The sequence below is a fragment of the Cervus elaphus genome, chromosome 8 (assembly GCF_910594005.1).
Source record: "Cervus elaphus chromosome 8, mCerEla1.1, whole genome shotgun sequence".
Lineage (NCBI taxonomy): Eukaryota > Metazoa > Chordata > Mammalia > Artiodactyla > Cervidae > Cervus > Cervus elaphus.
In genome coordinates, this window is record NC_057822.1 from 1267953 (window position 1) to 1285967 (window position 18015).

At 61.5% G+C, this 18015-nt stretch overlaps 1 protein-coding gene across 11 annotated transcripts in view; it reads left to right on the top strand.

Moving 5' to 3' along the window:
* Positions 1-18015, top strand: part of ARHGEF10L (Rho guanine nucleotide exchange factor 10 like) — a 153131-nt gene that overhangs the window by 89418 nt on the left and 45698 nt on the right. For 8 of the 11 annotated variants that reach the window (XM_043908952.1, XM_043908951.1, XM_043908958.1 and 5 more), the window contains 6 exons: positions 3524-3669; positions 5733-5747; positions 5969-6150; positions 9467-9582; positions 10011-10138; positions 11418-11518. In XM_043908952.1, the coding sequence (XP_043764887.1) occupies positions 3524-3669; positions 5733-5747; positions 5969-6150; positions 9467-9582; positions 10011-10138; positions 11418-11518 (688 nt within the window). The remainder of the gene's footprint in view (positions 1-3523; positions 3670-5732; positions 5748-5968; positions 6151-9466; positions 9583-10010; positions 10139-11417; positions 11519-18015) is intronic. The other 3 variants (XM_043908956.1, XM_043908959.1, XM_043908961.1) reach the window with 1 other exon arrangement.

The following is an 18015-nucleotide window of genomic DNA, read 5'->3' on the forward strand; positions in this document are numbered from 1 at the left end:
GCTCAGTGGTCACGGCTCGTGGGCCCTGGGACACACAGGCTTCAGTGGCTGTGGTTCCAGGGCTCCGTGGTCGCGGCTCGTGGGCCCTGGGACATGAGGCTTCAGTGGTTGTGGTTCCAGGGCTCCGTGGTCGCGGCTCGTGGGCCCTGGGACATGAGGCTTCAGTGGCTGTGGTTCCAGGGCTCCGTGGTCGTGGCTCTTGGGCCCTGGGACATGAGGCTTCAGTGGCTGTGGTTCCAGGGCTCCGTGGTCGCGGCTCTTGGGCTCTGGGACATGAGGCTTCAGTGGTTGTGGTTCCAGGGCTCAGTGGTCGTGGCTCGTGGGCCCTGGGACACGTAGGCTTCAGTGGTTGTGGTTCCAGGGCTCAGTGGTCGTGGCTCGTGGGCCCTGGGACATGAGGCTTCAGTAGCTGCGGCTCGTGGCCCTAAAACGTGGCGCTCAGCAGTTGTGGTGTACAGGCTTAGGTGCTCCCAGGCGTGTGGAGTCTTCCTGGACCAGGGATTGAACCTGTGTCCACTGTGTTGGTAGGTGGATTCTGGGAGGTCCCTGGAGAACCCTGTTTGTAAAACACAGAGAGAATCAGTCCCCTCCCGGAGTCACCCGCCGGGGAACTTCAGTCCTGTGTCTCCTTGGCGGCTTGTGGCACACACATCTTGCAGCTGCACCCACATCTGGGAGGTCCCCCACCCCGGGCTCCGCCCCCTTTCACTCAGTAGAGGGTGGGATTTGGCCCTGATGGTTTGCAGGGAGGTGACCACACCCCAGGGCACTTGGCAAGAACAACAGTTGTTCCCTGGGGAAGGGACATCGCGTAGGGTCACAGGAAGGTATTCAGATCACCCGGGGGAGAAACTGGGAGCCTCCTGGCTCTGTGCCCCCAAAAGCAGAACTCAGGCCGGTGACTAAGGTCAGTGGGATTTCAGCCACAGGGGAAGAGCTTTCTAATGTTTGTCGAGCGTCACCATGAGTACCGCGGCCCTCCCCACGTGGCTGGCGCTTTATAGCCTGTGATGCTCTCTGACCTGTACTGCAGGCCCGTGGAGCAGGGCCAGGACAAGGTGTTCTAAGCTTCGGGGTCCTGCATCTTAAGACGGTCCCACCTCAGGCCAAATTCAGGCTGCACGAGTGTACTCAGGTCCACACAGGACTTTTAAGGAGATGAAATTGGTTGCCAGCATTTAGAAATGGAGAAGTGTCCCACAAAATTTAGACTCGTTCATCTTCTTGAAGGGTTGGAAGAGCTGGCATCCTGGCCCACCTTCTCACGCGGGGCCAGTCACCCAAGTAGCAGGTGCCCGCGCCCCTCAGCCCCCATCCGGGTCTTTCCCCTGAAGTTACCTTCTGGCAGATGGGTTTGCTTCACCCGTTCCAGGAGGATAGAGCTGGGAGGAAAAGATAGGGCAGGAGAGGAGCCCCCTCCCCAGGGGTGCCCAGGGTGGGCCTCCAGGGTGGGGGCATCCCTCCGGGCGGGGCTCCCCCCAGCCTTCTAATTCGGAACGCCTCTCAGGCACGTGACTTCGGCCCAGTCCGCTCGAGAAGCGCCTTCTTCTGTCTCCTGCTTGCGCTCCTCTTCTGTGACCGTGAGGGCTTCTCTTGCTTCGGTTCACACACCTGTGCAGTCACCTGGGGGAATTCTCTTTACACCTAGGCTCGAGAAAGAGCTGTGCTCCCCTCCCCTCTGGCCACTGGGGGACACCCAGGCCGCAGGAGCAGTGGCCTCTGGCTGGAGGTCAGGGAGACCCGTCTGGTGTTGGGAGACGGCCTGACAGCCCGGGCCCGAGTCCCCCATCGTCATGTGGCCGTGCGGGATGCGTTCGGGGTGGTGTCGGTGGCTGCACACCGCGCCTTCCCTGGCGGGGGAGCTGGCCCCCGGCGTGGTCTCGGCCGCTCTGAGTCGGCGCTGTCCCCTCGCCGCCCGCCCCCCAGAGAGAAGTGGAAGCGAAACCGGGCGTGCCCGGAGCGGAACCGGTCGGCCGTTTCAAAATGTGCCTGCTCAGGAGCTGGCCGCGGGGGCTGCTTGTGCAATATCCGAGCGTTCGTTTGTCTTTTTTTTTATCTGCTTAAGTGGCAGGAGGGTGGTTGCCAGAAGGCAGGGGACTTTCCTGTCCCACGTTCTGGGTCACGGCACATGTGGCTGTCTTTTCTGGGGCCCGCTATCCTCAGGGTCCCAGCTGTGTTTTCACAAGCCGGTGGTCAGCTGGGTCGTGGAAGTTGTGAGGTGGGGGAGCCCAGCCTTTGCAGTAATGGGGGGACCCCTGGGGGACCCTGAGATTTTTTTTTGTGTGCGTGTGTTGGGAGCCACGGGCCTTTCCCTGACTCCTCTCACCCCCAGCCCAGACCTGGCGGGTGTGCGGCCAGCTGCCTCGCACTGAAGACAGTGCGTGTGGCCCGGCTCCAGCCTGCCCTGCTGCTCAGCCAGCAGGGGGTCTCGGCAGGCCGCTTTGCCATGGGGGTCTCTGTCCCCTCATCCGGGAATGGGGGGCCTTGGGACCCTCTAGCTGGTGAAAGGAGACGTGGGCTCTCTAGTGGCATGTGGAGCTGCTCAGGGTTCCGTGCTGCCCGGAGAGACATGGTTCTTCAGAGGATGGCAGGGTGTTCTCTCCGGGAGAGGTTTTGGGGTGATCTGCCCTTTTCCTTGCGAGGATGGGGAGGACGGGGGTGGCTCTTGTGAGAATGTGCTTGGCTTTGGGAATGAACTTGGCTGAACACTCTTCTTCCTCCGCAAAGTCCCCTTCTTAGCAAAGACGTGTTTTCCGTGGGTCCCTGGCTCTGATCCCGGTCCCGTGCTGGCTGGTGTCCGCCTGGGGTGGGCACACGCCTGCCCAGAGGTGTGAAGGTCTTCAGCCTGGTCAGCTTGGTCCGAGGGCTGCCTTGCTGACCAGCAGAGCCCTCCCAGCCCCGCACGAGGCCTTCCCGAAGGTCTGGGGCCGACACAGGTCAACAGGTCAGGGTGAGGAGCGGGACTTGCCTTCGGGCCGGGAGTCTGCCTGCTTGAGGCTGCGTGAGCAGTGGGGACAGGGGCCATCTGCGGGGTGTCCCACCGTGGGGCTGGCTCCCTAGGGCCAGCACTCAGGGGGCCCTGCATTTGGGTTAACGCTCTGCCATTGTTGTCTTGAAGTTCTTAATAATTCTGAGTGAGCCCCGTCCGGGGCTCTGTAGGTCGCGTAGCCGGTCACATGTTTCCCTGGTGACCTGAGCTTTGGTGCCGTCACCCACGTGACAGCCGAGGAGGCCGAGGTGTGGACAGGCGGCCCGGCACCGGCCCGAGGGCTCCACGGCGTGTCTCGGGGCCAGGGCGTGGCTCTGTGCCCCGGAGCCTTGCTGCCGGCAGGGATGGAGGGGCCTGGTGGTCAGTGCCTCTGGTCCCCAGGGGTGGAGGACGTGGCCCCGCCTCACCCCCGCCTCTCCTGGTCGCAGTCCCCTTTGGGCGTGGAAGGACCATCCTGGGTATCTGGTGCAGTGCTGTCTGCGGACCAGCCCGTGAGCGATGCTGGCGTTGACCTGGCCCTGTCTCCTCTCCTAGCTTTTGACCTCGGGCCAGCGGCAGCTGCTTTTGTGTGAGACGCTGACGGAGACCGTGTACGGTGACCGCGGGCAGCTAATCAAGTCCAAGGAGCGCCGGGTCTTCCTGCTCAATGACATGCTCGTCTGTGCCAACATCAACTTCAAGTAAGCAGGCCTGGCCATCACCCCCCACCCTGGGGACCCCTCCTGTCGCGTCCCAGTCTGTCCTGCCGGGGTCTGGTGTGAGCCCGGCTGAGGGCTCCAGCTGTCTGACGTCCTCTTTACCCCTCTTTGCCTGCTGGAATCCGGTTCCCAGAGCTAGGAAGCACCTGCAAAGGTCACTGAGGCCAACGGCTGGCCACGGCTCAGAGTGGGCTCTTCTGGAGCTCTGGCCTCAGAACGGAACAGCCTCCCGAGTTTTGACCACTTTGAAATCCAAGAGGGTCTTCCCTGTGTCCAGCCCAGATCCCAAATTCCTGCTGTAGCATCGTCATCATCATCATCATTATTTTTGGCTGTGCCATGCAGCATGTGGGGTCTTGGTTCCCAGACCAGGAATCAAACCTGTGCCCCCTGGGTTGGGAGCCAGGAGTCTTAGCTACTGGACCGCGAGGGAAGTCCCCCAAGTCCCGGCCACTTTAAGTCAAGTAGGTTTTCCTCCAGCCAGGTCGCAGTGGTTTTAGCACAAGGCTTTGCCTTTTTCCCCCACTCCCTGCCAGAGCCTGGTTTCCTGGTTCTGGGTCAGAGGTTGCAGAAATGCCTGGGGCCAGCCCGCCGGGCCTGGCTGGAGTTGGGACTGGAGTTGGAGCCTTACAGTGGGACAAGGGCCATGCCTGAGGCCTGAGTCTGCAGACTCGTGGCCTGAGGGTTGCAGTAGCCCTCCGGAAATCTTATGTCTGGCTCCTCTGGGGAATTCACAGAAAGATTGAGACATCCAGCTTCTCTTGAAAATGGAAGATCCCACATTCTGGGCCCACACTGCCTGGGACCACATGGGCCTGTGTCTGGGCTGTGTGAGCCCTTTACGGGGCTTCCCAGCTGACCCGGGTCACCCCCACCTGCTGCTCGGTCCTCTGGGCATCGGGGATCGTGACTCTTGACCCCGTGAAGGCCCGTGGGACCTTTCCAGCAAGACTCTTAGCCCTGCCAGTGGAGGAGAACCTCATTCCTCACTGTTCGGCAGCGCTTTCAAAAGCTCCGGAAGCAACAGCTGGCAACAGCACCCCAGACCCATGAGGAGAGTCACCCACAGTCAGGGGTGAACCCTGCCCGGCTCTCCCACACGCTCAGCCTCCGTGCCCTCGTCCGTCCGTCCGATTGTCCTTCAGTGTTTACTGGACCCTTACTTGGTGCCCGTTCACAGGTCTGGGGGGACCCTGGTCGGGGCCTCAGGCCAGGCAGCCTCTGACCCGAGTCGGTGCGGCTCTGCTGGCGACTCATCCCTTATGCACTCACTCAGTCACCCTCTCATGTGAACACTGGAGTTTTTTTTTTGACTGCACCGTGTGCCATGAGGAATCACTTCCCTGACCGGGGATTGAACCTGAGCCCCCTGCATTGAGAGCATGGAGTCTCAACCACTGGACTGCCATGGGTGCCCCGAGCTCTGTGATTAAGTCCTGTCTGCATCCTGGCTCCGTGCCGGTGCCAGGGATCTGACCAACACCCGCTCTGCCCTCCTGTTGCTTGGAGCCTCCAGTGTGTGAACGTGTGATGGGGGTGTTGAAAAGTGAAAGCGTTAGTCGCTCCGTTGTGTCCGACTCTTTGTGACCCCTTGGACTGTAGCCCGCCAGGCTCCTCTGTCCATGAGATTCTCCAGGCAAGGATGCTGGAGTGGGTAGCCATGCCCTTCTCCACAGGATCTTCCCCACCCAGGGATCCAACCAGGATCTCTTGCATTGCAGGAGATTCTTTACCGTCTGAGCCACCAGGGAAGCTGATGAGGGTGTTGGTGGCCCACTTTTGGGGGATCATTTTGGGTAGCTTGGGGTGAGTCATGTGACCTGTCGGAACCTCAGTATCCTTTTCTGAAATAAGGCAGGCTTCCTAGCAGGGCTGTGGTGGGAATAGGGGGTGAAGGAAGGCTAGCGTCCGGCCTGGGGAGAAGCCCCCCATGTGGTCCCCCCCTGCCCTCACGTGGCCCAGCCCGGCGGCCGCCCCGCAGGGAGTCTCAGCGCCTGCAGAAATCGCTCAGCAACAATAATGACCCTTCTTGTCTTTTTCCTCAGGCCTGCCAACCACAGGTAGGGGCTCGAGGCGCGGGGTGGGCGTGCGCCTCTGGGGCTGGCCTGGGTGCCGACGCTTGCGCCTCGCCCGGCTGCCCGCTCCACCTGCTCGGCTGGGCCCCGGGGCTGTGCTGGGCTGCCAGGTGCCTGGCTGAACGGACGTGCGGGGGAGCGGCTCTGGGCTGACCCTGGGGCTGGCGCGGCAGGCTCTCCAGGGCCGTGTCCTCTGTCCCTGGCAGGGGCCAGCTGGAGATCAGCAGCTTGGTGCCCCTGGGGCCCAAGTACGTGGTGAAGTGGAACACAGCGCTGCCGCAGGTGCAGGTGGTGGAGGTGGGCCAGGAGGGCGGCTCCTACGACAAGGACAACGTGCTCATCCAGCATGCCGGCGCCAAGAAGGCCTCGGCCGCGGGCCAGGCCCAGAGTGAGTGCCTGACCCCCTGCCCCCGCCCAGGCCGCCCGCGGGCACTTGGCCTGGAGACTTTTCCTGCTGTCTGTAGCTGTGCACACACACGCACCCGTGTCCCTACCCGAGTGTGCAAATGCAACCCCCCTGCAGTCACCTCTCCACCCCACCGCCCCGCCCACCCCAGCCCTGTACACGCTCACGCACATGCACACACATGCACACACAGGCGTGCACACGCAGTGACCTCAGATCCGAAAGCATGACCTCTAGGGCCTGCCTGGCCATCGCCTGCCTCCCTGTGGGACCACAGTTTGCCCGTCTGTTCTGTGAGGGGCCCGGGTGGCCTGTCCCCAAAACCCCCAGAGCTCAGGCTCAGGGTGGCCTCGATCTGCCTGGATCCTCCTTCCCTACCCTGAGTGTCCCCTCAGACTCTGTCCGATGACGGGGACAGTGAGAACTGGGGGTGACCGGCTCCCCCGTCCGCCCGCTTCCTCCGTCTCCTGCTGCTGCAGGACCTCCTGGCTGCCCCCCCGTCCTGCCCGCCTCCCTCCCGGGCCGACTCTTCCAAGTGCACGCCAGAGCCGCGTGTCACCCCGCACCTGAAACGCGCCGGTGGCTTCCCGCTGCCCTGGGCTGAAGCCCGGCGTCCTCGCTGAGGCCCGCACGCCTGTCCCGGGGGCCCACCCCCCACCCCGCCTCGCCCACCCGCCCCCTCCGGCCCGGGCCTCTGTTCCCGGGGGGCTGAGTGCCCTCCTGCCCCAGGGCCTTCTCCTGGCCTCTGCCCCTTTCCGCGTGTTCTCTGCTCTCCGGCCCTGTCTCCCTGCCGCTACTCATCTTGGCTCAGGTGACCCCTCCTCGAGAAGCCTTCCCGACTCCTTCGGGCCGGCCAGCTGCCGGTTCTGTGCTCTCAAGGCCCGGCTGTGTTTTCACCTTTACGGTGATGCTTTGGTTGCCGTCTCGTCTCGCCCCCTGGTGTGACTGTGGCCCTGCGCCTGGGCGTGTGGTGGGTGTTAACACACGTTTGCCGAGTGAACAGAGGAGGTGACTGCAGGGCGGCAGGGGTGCCCGTGACTCTCGGCCTCCCCACCAGCCCTGTCCCGCCCTAACCCTGGGGGTGCCCTGAGGTAGGGGCTCGCCGCACACTCTTGCTCTCGGGGGGCCGTACCCACTTCAGCCTCTGGGTGCACCTCCCCAGGGGGCTGTCCTGCTTTCCCGGCTGTCTGTTTACAGAAGCCCCCCCGGGAGGGGCTCCCAGCCCGCCTGCCCCCTTCCGAGGCACCTCCAGCCCAGGTTCTGTCTGCTCCACTTTCCCGGGACCACTCGGACTTCTGCTCTGGGCCCCCTCCTCCAACCACTGTCTTATCTGTGACCGCATTTCTCAAAGTAGAGGGCTAGGGTGCCAGTCCCCCTTCAAAGAGGAGAGAAGAAATCCTTGTTGAGCCCCAGTTGGCCTTGGATGAGATTTTATTATATTGTTATTCAAATATGTGCAGCTCTAAGACTAGGTATAATTTTAATAAACTTCTTACGCTTATATCCCTTGAACAACCATAACATCTAAACAGAATCACAAGCGGAATAGAAATGAAGCTACAAAACAATAAAATGCGAATTAGCAGCATTAGTGGAACATGATGGATGAGGTTGTTTTGCTGGAATGAAGTCGCTCTCAGCCTGCGTGTGATTCTCTCACGGGCCGGGTTCTTTCGAGCTGTCTGCGCCTGTAACCCTAAGGTGCCTCGTGTGGTCCCCGTTGCCCTCCAGCTCGTCCCGCTGGGATCACTGCAGAGCCCGTCTCTGCCCGTCCTTCAGTGGGAGCCTGTCTCTTACCGCCCACGCCCACCTTGCTCCATGTTCATTGCCTGCTGGCCAGCACGTGGCTGCAAAGTCAGGAAGCCCTCATGCTGGCAGCAGGGCGTGGATTTCTTCCTTCCTTCTTTTCTGAACACACCACGAGGTACGTGGGACCTTAGTCCCCGACCAGGGATAGAAGCCATGCCCCCTGCAGTGGAAGCACAGATTCTTAATCCCCGGAGTGCCAGGGAAGCCCAGCATGTGGCTTTACAGTCATTATATCCAGGTGACTGAGGGTGTGCACCTGTTTGTTAGATGATCATCTGGATGAAAATCCAGGTTAAGTGCCACCACCCTGCCCTGGGGCTCCGTGAGAGCTCAGCGTGGGTAACCGCGGCGTGGAGAACACAGCCGGCTTCCCTGGCCTCGTGTCTAGAGCCTCCCCGTCCGACCCTGCTGGGCACTCCTGCTGTTTGTCGCTGCCCTCCCCCAGGTCCCCGAAGCTGCAGCTGTATCATCCCCAGAGATCTGGGTGCTGCCACCCCATCCCGTCTCTGTCCCATCACCCTGATACCTTCCTCCCTAGTGCCTCCCACAGTCTTCTTAACTGGCTCCTCCCCCACCCCACTGGGCTTCCCAGATGGTGCTAGTGATAAAAAACCCGCCTGCCAGTGCAGGAGAGGAAGACACAGGTTCCATCCCTGGGGCAGGAAGATCCCCTGGAGGAGGAGATGGCAACCCGCTCCAGTATCCTTGCCTGGAGAATCCCGAGGACAGAGGCACCTGGCGGGCTACAGTCCATGGGGTCGCAAAGAGTCGGACTCCACTGAAGCGACCTAGCACGCGTGCCACCCCGACCAGGTCATCCGCTCCACGAGAACAGGGACCTTGTCTGCCTCACGTGCCGCTTTCTCTCCAACACGTACAATCCAGCCTGCCGTAGAGCGGGCTCTCAGAGCATCTGTGAGCTGCTTGCTGTTCACGGTCCCTCGGCACGGCTGCTTTCCTCTAAGGCGGTGCCTCCTGGCGCAGCTGGCTCTCAGTCTTCCGGTCTCCTGTGACCCGCTGCATAGACTGAGTGTGGCCCAGGCCCCAGGCGCTAGACTTTCCCCCGACTGGATGGTCCCCGCTCGTAGACGAGAGCCTGGTAACATTTCCTTCTGTATCTCTAGTGCCACATCCCCAGGGCGACAGCTCTTCTTTTTTTAAGATGTGTTTGTTTTATTTATGGCTTTGCTGCCCCCACGGGCTTTCTCTCCTGGCCTGAGCTGGGCTCTTCTCTGGCCGTGGTGTGCCGGCTCACTGCAGCAGTTTCTTTTGCGGAGCGCAGGCTCCGTACCTGTGGTGCACCGGCTCGGTTATCCTGCGGCTTGTGGGATACCCCCGGGCCGAGGATCCCCCCGGGTCTCCTGCACTGGCCGGCGGACTCCCAGCCGCTGAGCCCCCGGGAGGCCCGGCAGCCCCTCGCCGCTGCCGTGAGCGCCTGCTGGGGTTCCTGCTGGTGCCTTCCCCACCCACAGGGTCTCTCTCTGCCCAGATAAGGTGTACCTCGGGCCGCCGCGCCTCTTCCAGGAGCTTCAGGACCTGCAGAAGGACCTGGCCGTGGTGGAGCAGATCACCCTCCTCGTCAGCACGCTGCACGGCACCTACCAGGTACCCGGCGCCGGCCTGGGCCGGGGGCACGGGCCGCTGCCCTCGCTCGGTGCCGGGTGTGCCCTGACCTTGGCCCCCCAGCAGTGCCGGGAGGTGCCCCGTCGCTACTGGGAGCCCGGCCGCGGTCTGTGGCTCGGGCAGAAGCTTTGGTTCCGGTTGAGCAGGGCCCAGCTGTGGGCATCGTTTTGTTGTGCTCTGTAAAGAGTCTGGTTTGTCCTGCAGCGCCTTCCCAAGCCCATCCCAGGCTGGGAGGGGGTGTCCCTTTCAAAGGAGGGGTGCTGGGGGCGGTCGGAACCACGGCCGGGCGCCCGGGGAGTGGTGGAGTGCGGGGACCCCCGCTCCGCTCCTCGTGGGCCCCGACTGCGCTCGAGGGCGGCTCTCGGGGACAGCGGGCCTTGTGCTGACATCCTTGGCTCCCTGCGCCCCAGAACCTCAACATGACGGTGGCCCAGGACTGGTGCCTGGCCCTGCAGCGGCTCATGCGGGTGAAGGAGGAAGAGATCCATTCAGCCAACAAGTGCCGCCTGCGGCTCCTGCTCCCTGGGAAGCCCGACAAGTGAGAGGAGGGGCCTGGGAGGGGCGTCGGTCCGTCCTGGTCCTGGCTAGGAGGGGCTGGGCATGGGCTGGGCCTGGCGCGGCGTTTGGCACAGTGCAGGTGCCCGTGGTCCAGTGCATCAATGAATGAATGAACAGAGGACCCGTTTGTACCTGGGGGAGCCCGTCCTCCGTTAGGCTGCTCGGACACTTTGCCAGCGGTTGGTCGACCGTGCCGTCCCCTGGGACCAGGTGCACCCAGCCTCCCCCAGATGCCCACACAGGAGCTGGTGCTCCGTAGACCCAGAGCTGGCATTTGTGGACTTGATGCAGAGATGGAGATGAGCCGTGTGGTCCCCACTCTGCAGGTGGGGAGGTGGGGCGCAGACGTAGGGGGCGGGGCCAGGTCCTCAGGATCCCCACTCCCAGGCCTAGGCCGGGCGGTGGTGGTCAGAGCCCAGTTTGTGACCCGCTGGGTCTGTTGTCACGAAGACTCAGACATGACTGAGTGCACGCGCGTGTGTGGCGGGGTTAGGCAGGGAGTCTTACAGGCTCCGTGGCTGCAGGGCACGGGGATTGAAGCCCCGGGTGGGGGCCTGAACCTGCGAGCGGCCCTCCTGCTGGCTCCCGGCGCCCTGCTGAGCCGCCCTGTCCCCCCAACCCCGCACGTCCTCCTCCCCACGCCCCACAGAGTGCTCGGGACCCTGGGCCCACCCACCTCTCCCGGCTGGGGTGGACCACAGGGGTGAGACGAGCTCAGAAACAGTGAAGGCGCCCTGCCGCTCCGAGGCGAGGTGACAGGGACAGCAGGGACCTCGCCCCCCAAGCCTGCACACACCTCCGTTCACTCCCTCCATCATTCATTCATGTATCGTTCAGGGGACGTTTACCGAGCAGCTGCCCTGCTTCGGGCCAGGCACAGGCCCGAGTCACAGGCTCTGGGCCAGGCGTGTGCGGGCGGCTGGCGAGGCCTGTGGACGCTGACCAGTCGGGCCTGGGGGGCCGCTTGCATTGCAGCCTGCAGAGGCCCAGACCCCTCTGGCCTTGCTGGGCCCCTGGGCCGGGCTGGGAGGCCGTGGCCTTGTCGCTCTGGGGACCTACCTGTCCCTGCGGCCATGGTGGGTGGAGGAACTCTTTCCCCAAGGGACGGAGTCTTTGCCAGGCCACCAGCCTCTCTGGCCGTGTTTCGATGCTGTGCACAGACCACGATCTGTCTCCAGGGCTGGTGGGGGCGGGAGAGGGGCTGGGGGCCTCCCCGGGGAGCCCCATTCCGGTACTCATACCCTACTCTCTCACCGAAGGTCTGGCCGCCCCATCAGCTTCATGGTGGTCTTCATCACCCCCAACCCTCTGAGCAAGATCTCCTGGGTCAACAGGTTGCACTTGGCCAAGATCGGACTCCGTGAGTAAAGCCCTAGGGTCGGGTGGACGGGAGGTTTGGGGTGTGTGTATGTGTGGGTATGAGGGGGGCGTTCAGTCTCAGGGGCCGGGGGGGCTTCTGGGTGAAGGGAGATGGTGTACTGGGCTTAGTGACCTTGGACATGTCACTTCCCCTCTCGGAGCCTCAGTTTCCCTGTCTGTAGAATGGTGGGAGCTGATGGAAAGTTAATTGGTGGTTGCCTGGGGTCTGGAAGAGGAGAGACTGGAGCGTCACCACTAAGGGGTTATTTTTTGGTGAGAAGGATGAAAACGTTCTCAAACTAGAGAGTGGCGATGGTGCCCAACTGAGCGCCTATACCAGAGACCAGTGAAGTGTACTCTTTATTTAAGGGGTGGATTTTACGGTAGCGGAATTATGTCTTGATAAAACTGTTGTAAAAAGAATGATGCAGGTTAGACTAAACTGATTCTCAACCATAGGCCTCTTTATAATTCTTTTCTCCGCTGCGGTGCTTAGTCGCTCAGTCGTGTCTGACGCTTTGCGACCCCACTGACTGCAGTCCTCTAGGCTCGTCTGTCCATGGGACTCTCCAGGCCAGAACACTGGAGTGGGTTGCCATGCCCTCCTCCAGGGGATCTTCCCAACCCAGGGATCGAACCGAGGTCTCCCGCATTGCAGGCAGATTCTTCACTGTCTGAGCCACCAGGGTCTTTTCTCCTATCCATCCCCCTTGAAATAATGGACATTTCTATTTATAAAGTGTCTCCTGTGTGGCAAGCCTTTTTCTAAGCATTTTACACACCTCTCTCTCATTTCACATTCTTGGTAACACCAAGAGGCCAGTCTGTTGTGAATCCCTTTGAACGGTTGAGATTCTGCGGCCCAGAGAGGTGCAGTGACCTTGCGGAGCTCACGCAGCAGGAACAGGTTCAGAACCTGGGCGGTCGGCTTTAGAGCCCACTCTTAATTCTTGTTCATACTTCCTCAAGTTGGTGAGCTTCTGTCTGCCAAACCACATTTGTTAAGCTATAAGCACTTTATTTGTGCTTTTTTTGAATTGACAAAAGGCCTGGTTTGTTGCCCATCAAAACCATTATTGTCTGTGACATGCTAGAATTTCCATATGCTGATTCTAGTCAATAGCAGTGATTTTGGAGGTTTTATTTTATTTTATTTTGTTTCTGTTTCTGGTGTGATCTTTTTCGAGATAAGTATTCGATATATATCTCCAATAGATTTTAAAACGTTTCTGGAAAGGGGTCAGGACCTTTGTCAATGGCTTTCATCAATTAAAAAAAGTATTGAGTCTCTACAGTTATTTGAGAGGATGAGATGGATGGCATCATGCACTTGATGGACATGAGTTTGGGCAAGCTCCGGGAGTTGGTGATGGACAGGGAGGCCTGGCGTGCTGCAGTCCACGGGGTCCCAGAGAGTCGGACGCGACTGAGCGACTGAATGACAACAATGCAGTGATTTTAGGCACGGGGATGAGAACAATGAATAAACAGAGGTTCACTGTTCTCACGGAAGTTACAGCTTACAAGGGCAGGCAGAGGCTCACAGGAGGAGCAAGTCCGCAGGGAGGGCCTGGAGCCGCCAGGCGGGTGAAGCCGACGCGTGACCCGCACGCAGCGTGGGGTCTGGACTGGTCAGGGCGGGCCCTGTGGAGGTGACGTCTGGAGCTGTTTGGAGGTCTCGGTCCAGTGAGCCAGGCCGTATGGCAAGTGCAAAAGTCCTGAGGTGGCCAGAGCTGGTTCACAGCCGGGTGTGAGGGGCGGCCGGCGGAAGTGGGCAGCGGGTTTACCGGAAAGCCGGGGTGAGGTGTATGGAGTTTGTGTCTGGAGTGTGGGGGCTTGGTTGCTGCGCTGAGAGCCGGAGGGCGGTGTGACCTGATTTCCGATTCAGTGGCTCGTCTGGCTGCTGCGCGGAGGGGGCGTGGAGGGCGCGTGGGGGGCACGGAGGGGGCGTGGAGGGCACGTGGGGGGCACAGAGGGGGTGTGGAAGGCGCGGAGGGGCAGAGGGGGCGTTGAGGGGGTTTGGGGAGGTGGGCGAGGGAATAGGGAGAGGGCCTGGGCTTGGAGGAGCCGGGATCGGGCCCTCCGGGGTCTGGTGCTGACCCGTATGGGCCTCCGCGGGATGTTCCTATGAGCAGGAGGCCTGTGGACGGTGGAAGAGGGGGTTTAAGCCGAGGCTGCCCCGGCCCTGGCAGAGGGCGGCGGGGATTCTGGCCGCGGTGGCCTCCCTGCTGGGCGTGGGCCGCGTGCTCCGCTCCCCCCGCCCCTGGGGGAGGCGTCCAGGGCCTGAGCCCCATGTGTGGACCTGTGAGCATCTCCCATCTGAAGCTCAGATGCTTTGCCAGAGGGTCCCAGCATCGGCCAGAGAGGAGCTCACTGGTGTGAGCGGCTCCCTTCTCCGCGGCCTGTGAGGACGCTCAGCTAGCTTATCTCCACCCAGTTTCACTACAGCAGAAGTTTTAATGGAAAGAGAGTCATTTCAAATCTTATTTGAATGCCAGGGTTCCCCTGGGGCTTGAATAATTTGGTTCTTTTATTTGGCCAGTTTGTTTTTTTATCTGCAGTGCCTGGTGCAGGAGGGGGGTGGGAATAATATGAGCCTGTTAGAAATAGAACATGTTAAAAGCATTTATTCACAAAGGATGTTATTCCTTTAATTTTTTCCCCTGTATCTTCCTCTCTTCCTGAGTCCAGTCTGCCGAGATCATAATCCACAAAGGCTGAGAGCTGAGGGCTGGGCAGGGGCCCTGGGAACTGGGATGGGGAGTCAGTCCTACCCTTCAGAAGGGCAGGGGTCCTGGGGGGTCCTGGGACCCCACTGACACCCCTGTGTGGCCACCGCCGTGCACTGCGGCCTGAGGAAGGCGGGCTGTCTCCCCTAACCCGGCCTGAGTCTCCGGGGCCTCTTCCTGTGCATCGCGGGGTCTGAGCACCACGTGACGCGGAGCCAGACTCTGTGGGTTCAGTTCCCAGCTCTGCGGCATGCCAGCTCTGTGATCTTGGACAGACGCCTTCACCCCTGCATGCCTGGGATTCTCCATCAGAAAATGGGGATGTTCTCAGGGTGTGGGCTGAGCGTAGGGGAGATGGTGCCTGGAAGGGGCACTCCCAGGAAAGGGGTGTCTGCGTCTCCCGGGGGAGTGGCCGGGCCAGCCTGGGGTCACATTTAGTGCAGAGGGGGCCAGGACACCCTCCCCCTGCCCCCTGCCAGTTAATCTCCGTTCTCTAAGGCTCGGGAAAAGGTTTGTCGAGAGGAGGCCCCGGAGGTGGGGCTGAGGAAAGGACAGGTTGGGGCTTCCGGCCTCCCTTCCTGTCCCCCAGCCCTGCGACTCTAAGTGCCTCATCCGTGGCCCAGGGACCCCTGGAGCCTCTCCTGACACGGCCTTCCTTGTTCCCACCCCTGGAGGACCTGGGCCAGGCATACCCCAGGCCGGTCCCGCGATCAGACAAACAGGTCCTCTCTGGGTCTTCATTAACCCTCAGCCGTCAGAGGGCGGCGCCAGGACCTACCCAAGCGCTCAGCTGGAAGCAGCGGGTCTGCTCTGCAGGGGGGCCGAGGGTGCTGGCCTGGGAGCCCCTCTGGGGTTTACCCCAGCCGGGTGACCATGGCTGCCGCCTGGCCTCCCTGGACCCCAGCGTCTCTCTGCAGGGGCGAAGTGTCGGACAAGACGCGTGCGGATATGCCCATGGCCGCGGTCTGCAGCATCTTCGTGGGCTGGGCAGGTGTGACGGGGCCTTGGGTTTAGGGCGTAGAGCAGGGCAGGCTGGGCTGTCTGCTGGGGCCGCCGTGGGGGCCAGGGTGCGGGGCTGGGGCTGAGCGCGGGGAGTGGGAGGCAGGCAGGGCTGGAGACGCTGGGCAAGGCCGGCAAGGGTGGAGGGCTCGGCCCGGGAGGGGGGTGGTCCAACCTCAAGCACAGTAGTCGGCATCCTCTTCACCACGAGGACGGTGATTGTAGTGGGTTCTATTTCTTTCTGTAAAAACACACTTTAAATAATTGTTTATTTCTTTGGCTGCGTCGGGTCTGGGCCGAGGCAGGCCGCTTCGTTGCCGCAGGCAGGCCTCTCTCTGGCACATGGAGGCCAGGGGTTGCGGTGGGCGGGCCTTGCTGCCCTGCGGGGTGTGGGATCCCAGTTCTCTGACCGTGCTTCGAACCTCCGTCCCCTGCCTCGCAAGGTGGCCTCTTCGCCACTGGGCCAGCAGGGAGGGCCTGGGTTCTGTTTCTTGAGTGTCTGGATGTTTGTGTGTGGTCTTCCCTGTGCTCACAACTCTCAAGGGCTGGAGTTATTTCCCCCATTTTCCAGATGAGGCCACAGGCTCAGAGAGGGGACATGTGCGGCTCTGAGCCACGCGGGCCCTGCTGGCAGAGTCAGCCTCCTGCGGCCGGCGGGCGGTCCCGAGGGCTCGGGGGCGTGGGCGCGGGCAGGGACCCCAGAGGTGGGTGGGTGCTGGCGGACACAGCCGATGCTAAGCCCCCACTTAATGTCAGCTGGAAATAGCGTCTCTGCCGTTGGTGCCAGCTCTTAATGTCACTTACCCCAAGCGGGCTTTCAGCCTCTAAGGAGGCAGCCTTCTGATTCAGTCTCAGCCACCCCGGTTTTGTGATGGGAATAAAGGCAGCGGCAGATGGGGAACAACAGCCCCATTTTCTGTTAACATTCCCAGTCACAGGCCGGGAAGGCACCATCTGGAAGGAGAAGGTCAGATCATTAAAGGAAGAGACAGGATAAATTGCTGGGACTCGATGCGCTGGGAGTGCGTGGAGGGGAGGGGAGGACAGCTCCGGGCGACGCGGTGATGGGGGAGCGGACGCATCCACTCACCGAGCCCCGGGCGGGCAGGTGGGCTCGGACCGCTCTCCTGAGCCCCTGCCCGCGGAGGCGGGGGTCTGCGTGACTGTGAGTGCCTTGAAAGCAGGGCCAGACTCTGCAGCCTCGCCGTCTTACTCACCGCCTGGGGCTTTGTCCAAGGGTGGCGGGCAGCCCTAACGTGAGAGGGCGTCCCCGGGCAGGCAGGCGGGCTGTCTTAGCGCTCACCTGTCTTGCAGGTGCCATGCAGGCTGCCTCCGGGGTCTGGTTCCTGGGCTCCTGGGCCCTGTCTTTGGCTCCCGCCCTCCGTTCCCCCGTGTAGATGGGGACAGAGACTCTGAGCTCGCCTGCCGGCTGGGGGAGGGCACATGAAACAGAGCACTGGAAACCGTGAGGTGCGGTGCGCACGGCCGTTCCGCTGCAGAGGTGCGCATCCTCTGCTCAGGTCCTTTCCTTGGCGGCCTCTCCTCCCCAGCGGCGGGAACCAGGGCCCGGTGGGGCAGAGGGCCTGGCGCTTCGGGTGCCCCTGGCCCGCTCAGGGAGGGAGCTCTTTGCCCAGAGACTCCGCTGCTCGAGGCGGTGGGCAGGCGCCGTAGCCTCTGCTGGAGCCGGGGCTGGTTGTTCGTGAATCCCCGCTTTTGTGAACGTCCTCGTCTTCTCCAAGAGCCTCGGCCCCTGCCCCCTGGTTCCAGCTCGTGTTGTGACCTGCACACGGACGTCACCTTTCTCTAGTGGAAATGGCCATCTTAAAGCCCCTTTACTGCGGTCTTACTGATATACAAAGAGCCGTGCATATTTCATGCCTACAACTGGATGAGTTCAGAGGTAAGCATACCTCGTGAACTCCGTCGCCACAGTCTACGCCCTAAATAAGTGCGTCCTCTGCAAACTTCCCTCCCGCCCTCTGCCTTGTTATTGTTACTGGTGTGTGTGTGATAAGAACACTTAGCATGAGACCTGTCCTCTTAGCAAATGTCAGAGCACACATTGCGTGCTCAGGTGCTTCAGCCGTGTCCGACTCTCTGAAACCCTGTGGACTGTGGCCCCCAGGCTCCTCTGTCTGTGGGATTCTCCAGGCGAGAACACTGGAGTGGGCTGCCACGCCCTCCTCCAGGGGACCTTCCCCACCCAGGGGTTGAATTCACGTCGCTTACATCTCCTGCATTGACAGGCGGGTTCTTTACCACTAGCTCCACCTGGGAAGCCCAAAGCACGTGATACAGAGCTGTTAGCTACAGGCGGTGCAGACCATCTCTGGGATTTATTCATCTTGTGAAAACAAAGCTTCATGCTTTTCCCAGTTGGCCATATTTCTGCAGTGCTTGCTCTGTGCCGAGCGGGGCTTGGGGAGGTGGCTGCTCTTGGAGGCCATCGTTCTGATTTGACTAATCCAGAAAATGGGGCTCGGGGAAGGCGCTTCGTTCATGCCACACGAGGGCATGAGCCCGCTGTGTGCCTTGCCGTGTGAACGATGGAGTGGGGCGGAGGACGAGGTGTGGGAAGCTTCGGCCTTCACGGGAAACGGGCGTAGGGGGAGGCCGGTGGACACACGAGGCCATGAATCACACGTGCACGTGCATTCACGCGTACACACACGTGTACTTGTGCGTCTGTGCACACACGCACACAGAGGGAAAAAGACGCAAGCCTATTAATAGAAGAGCCAGAAATTGTGGTCAGGGCCATTGTACACAC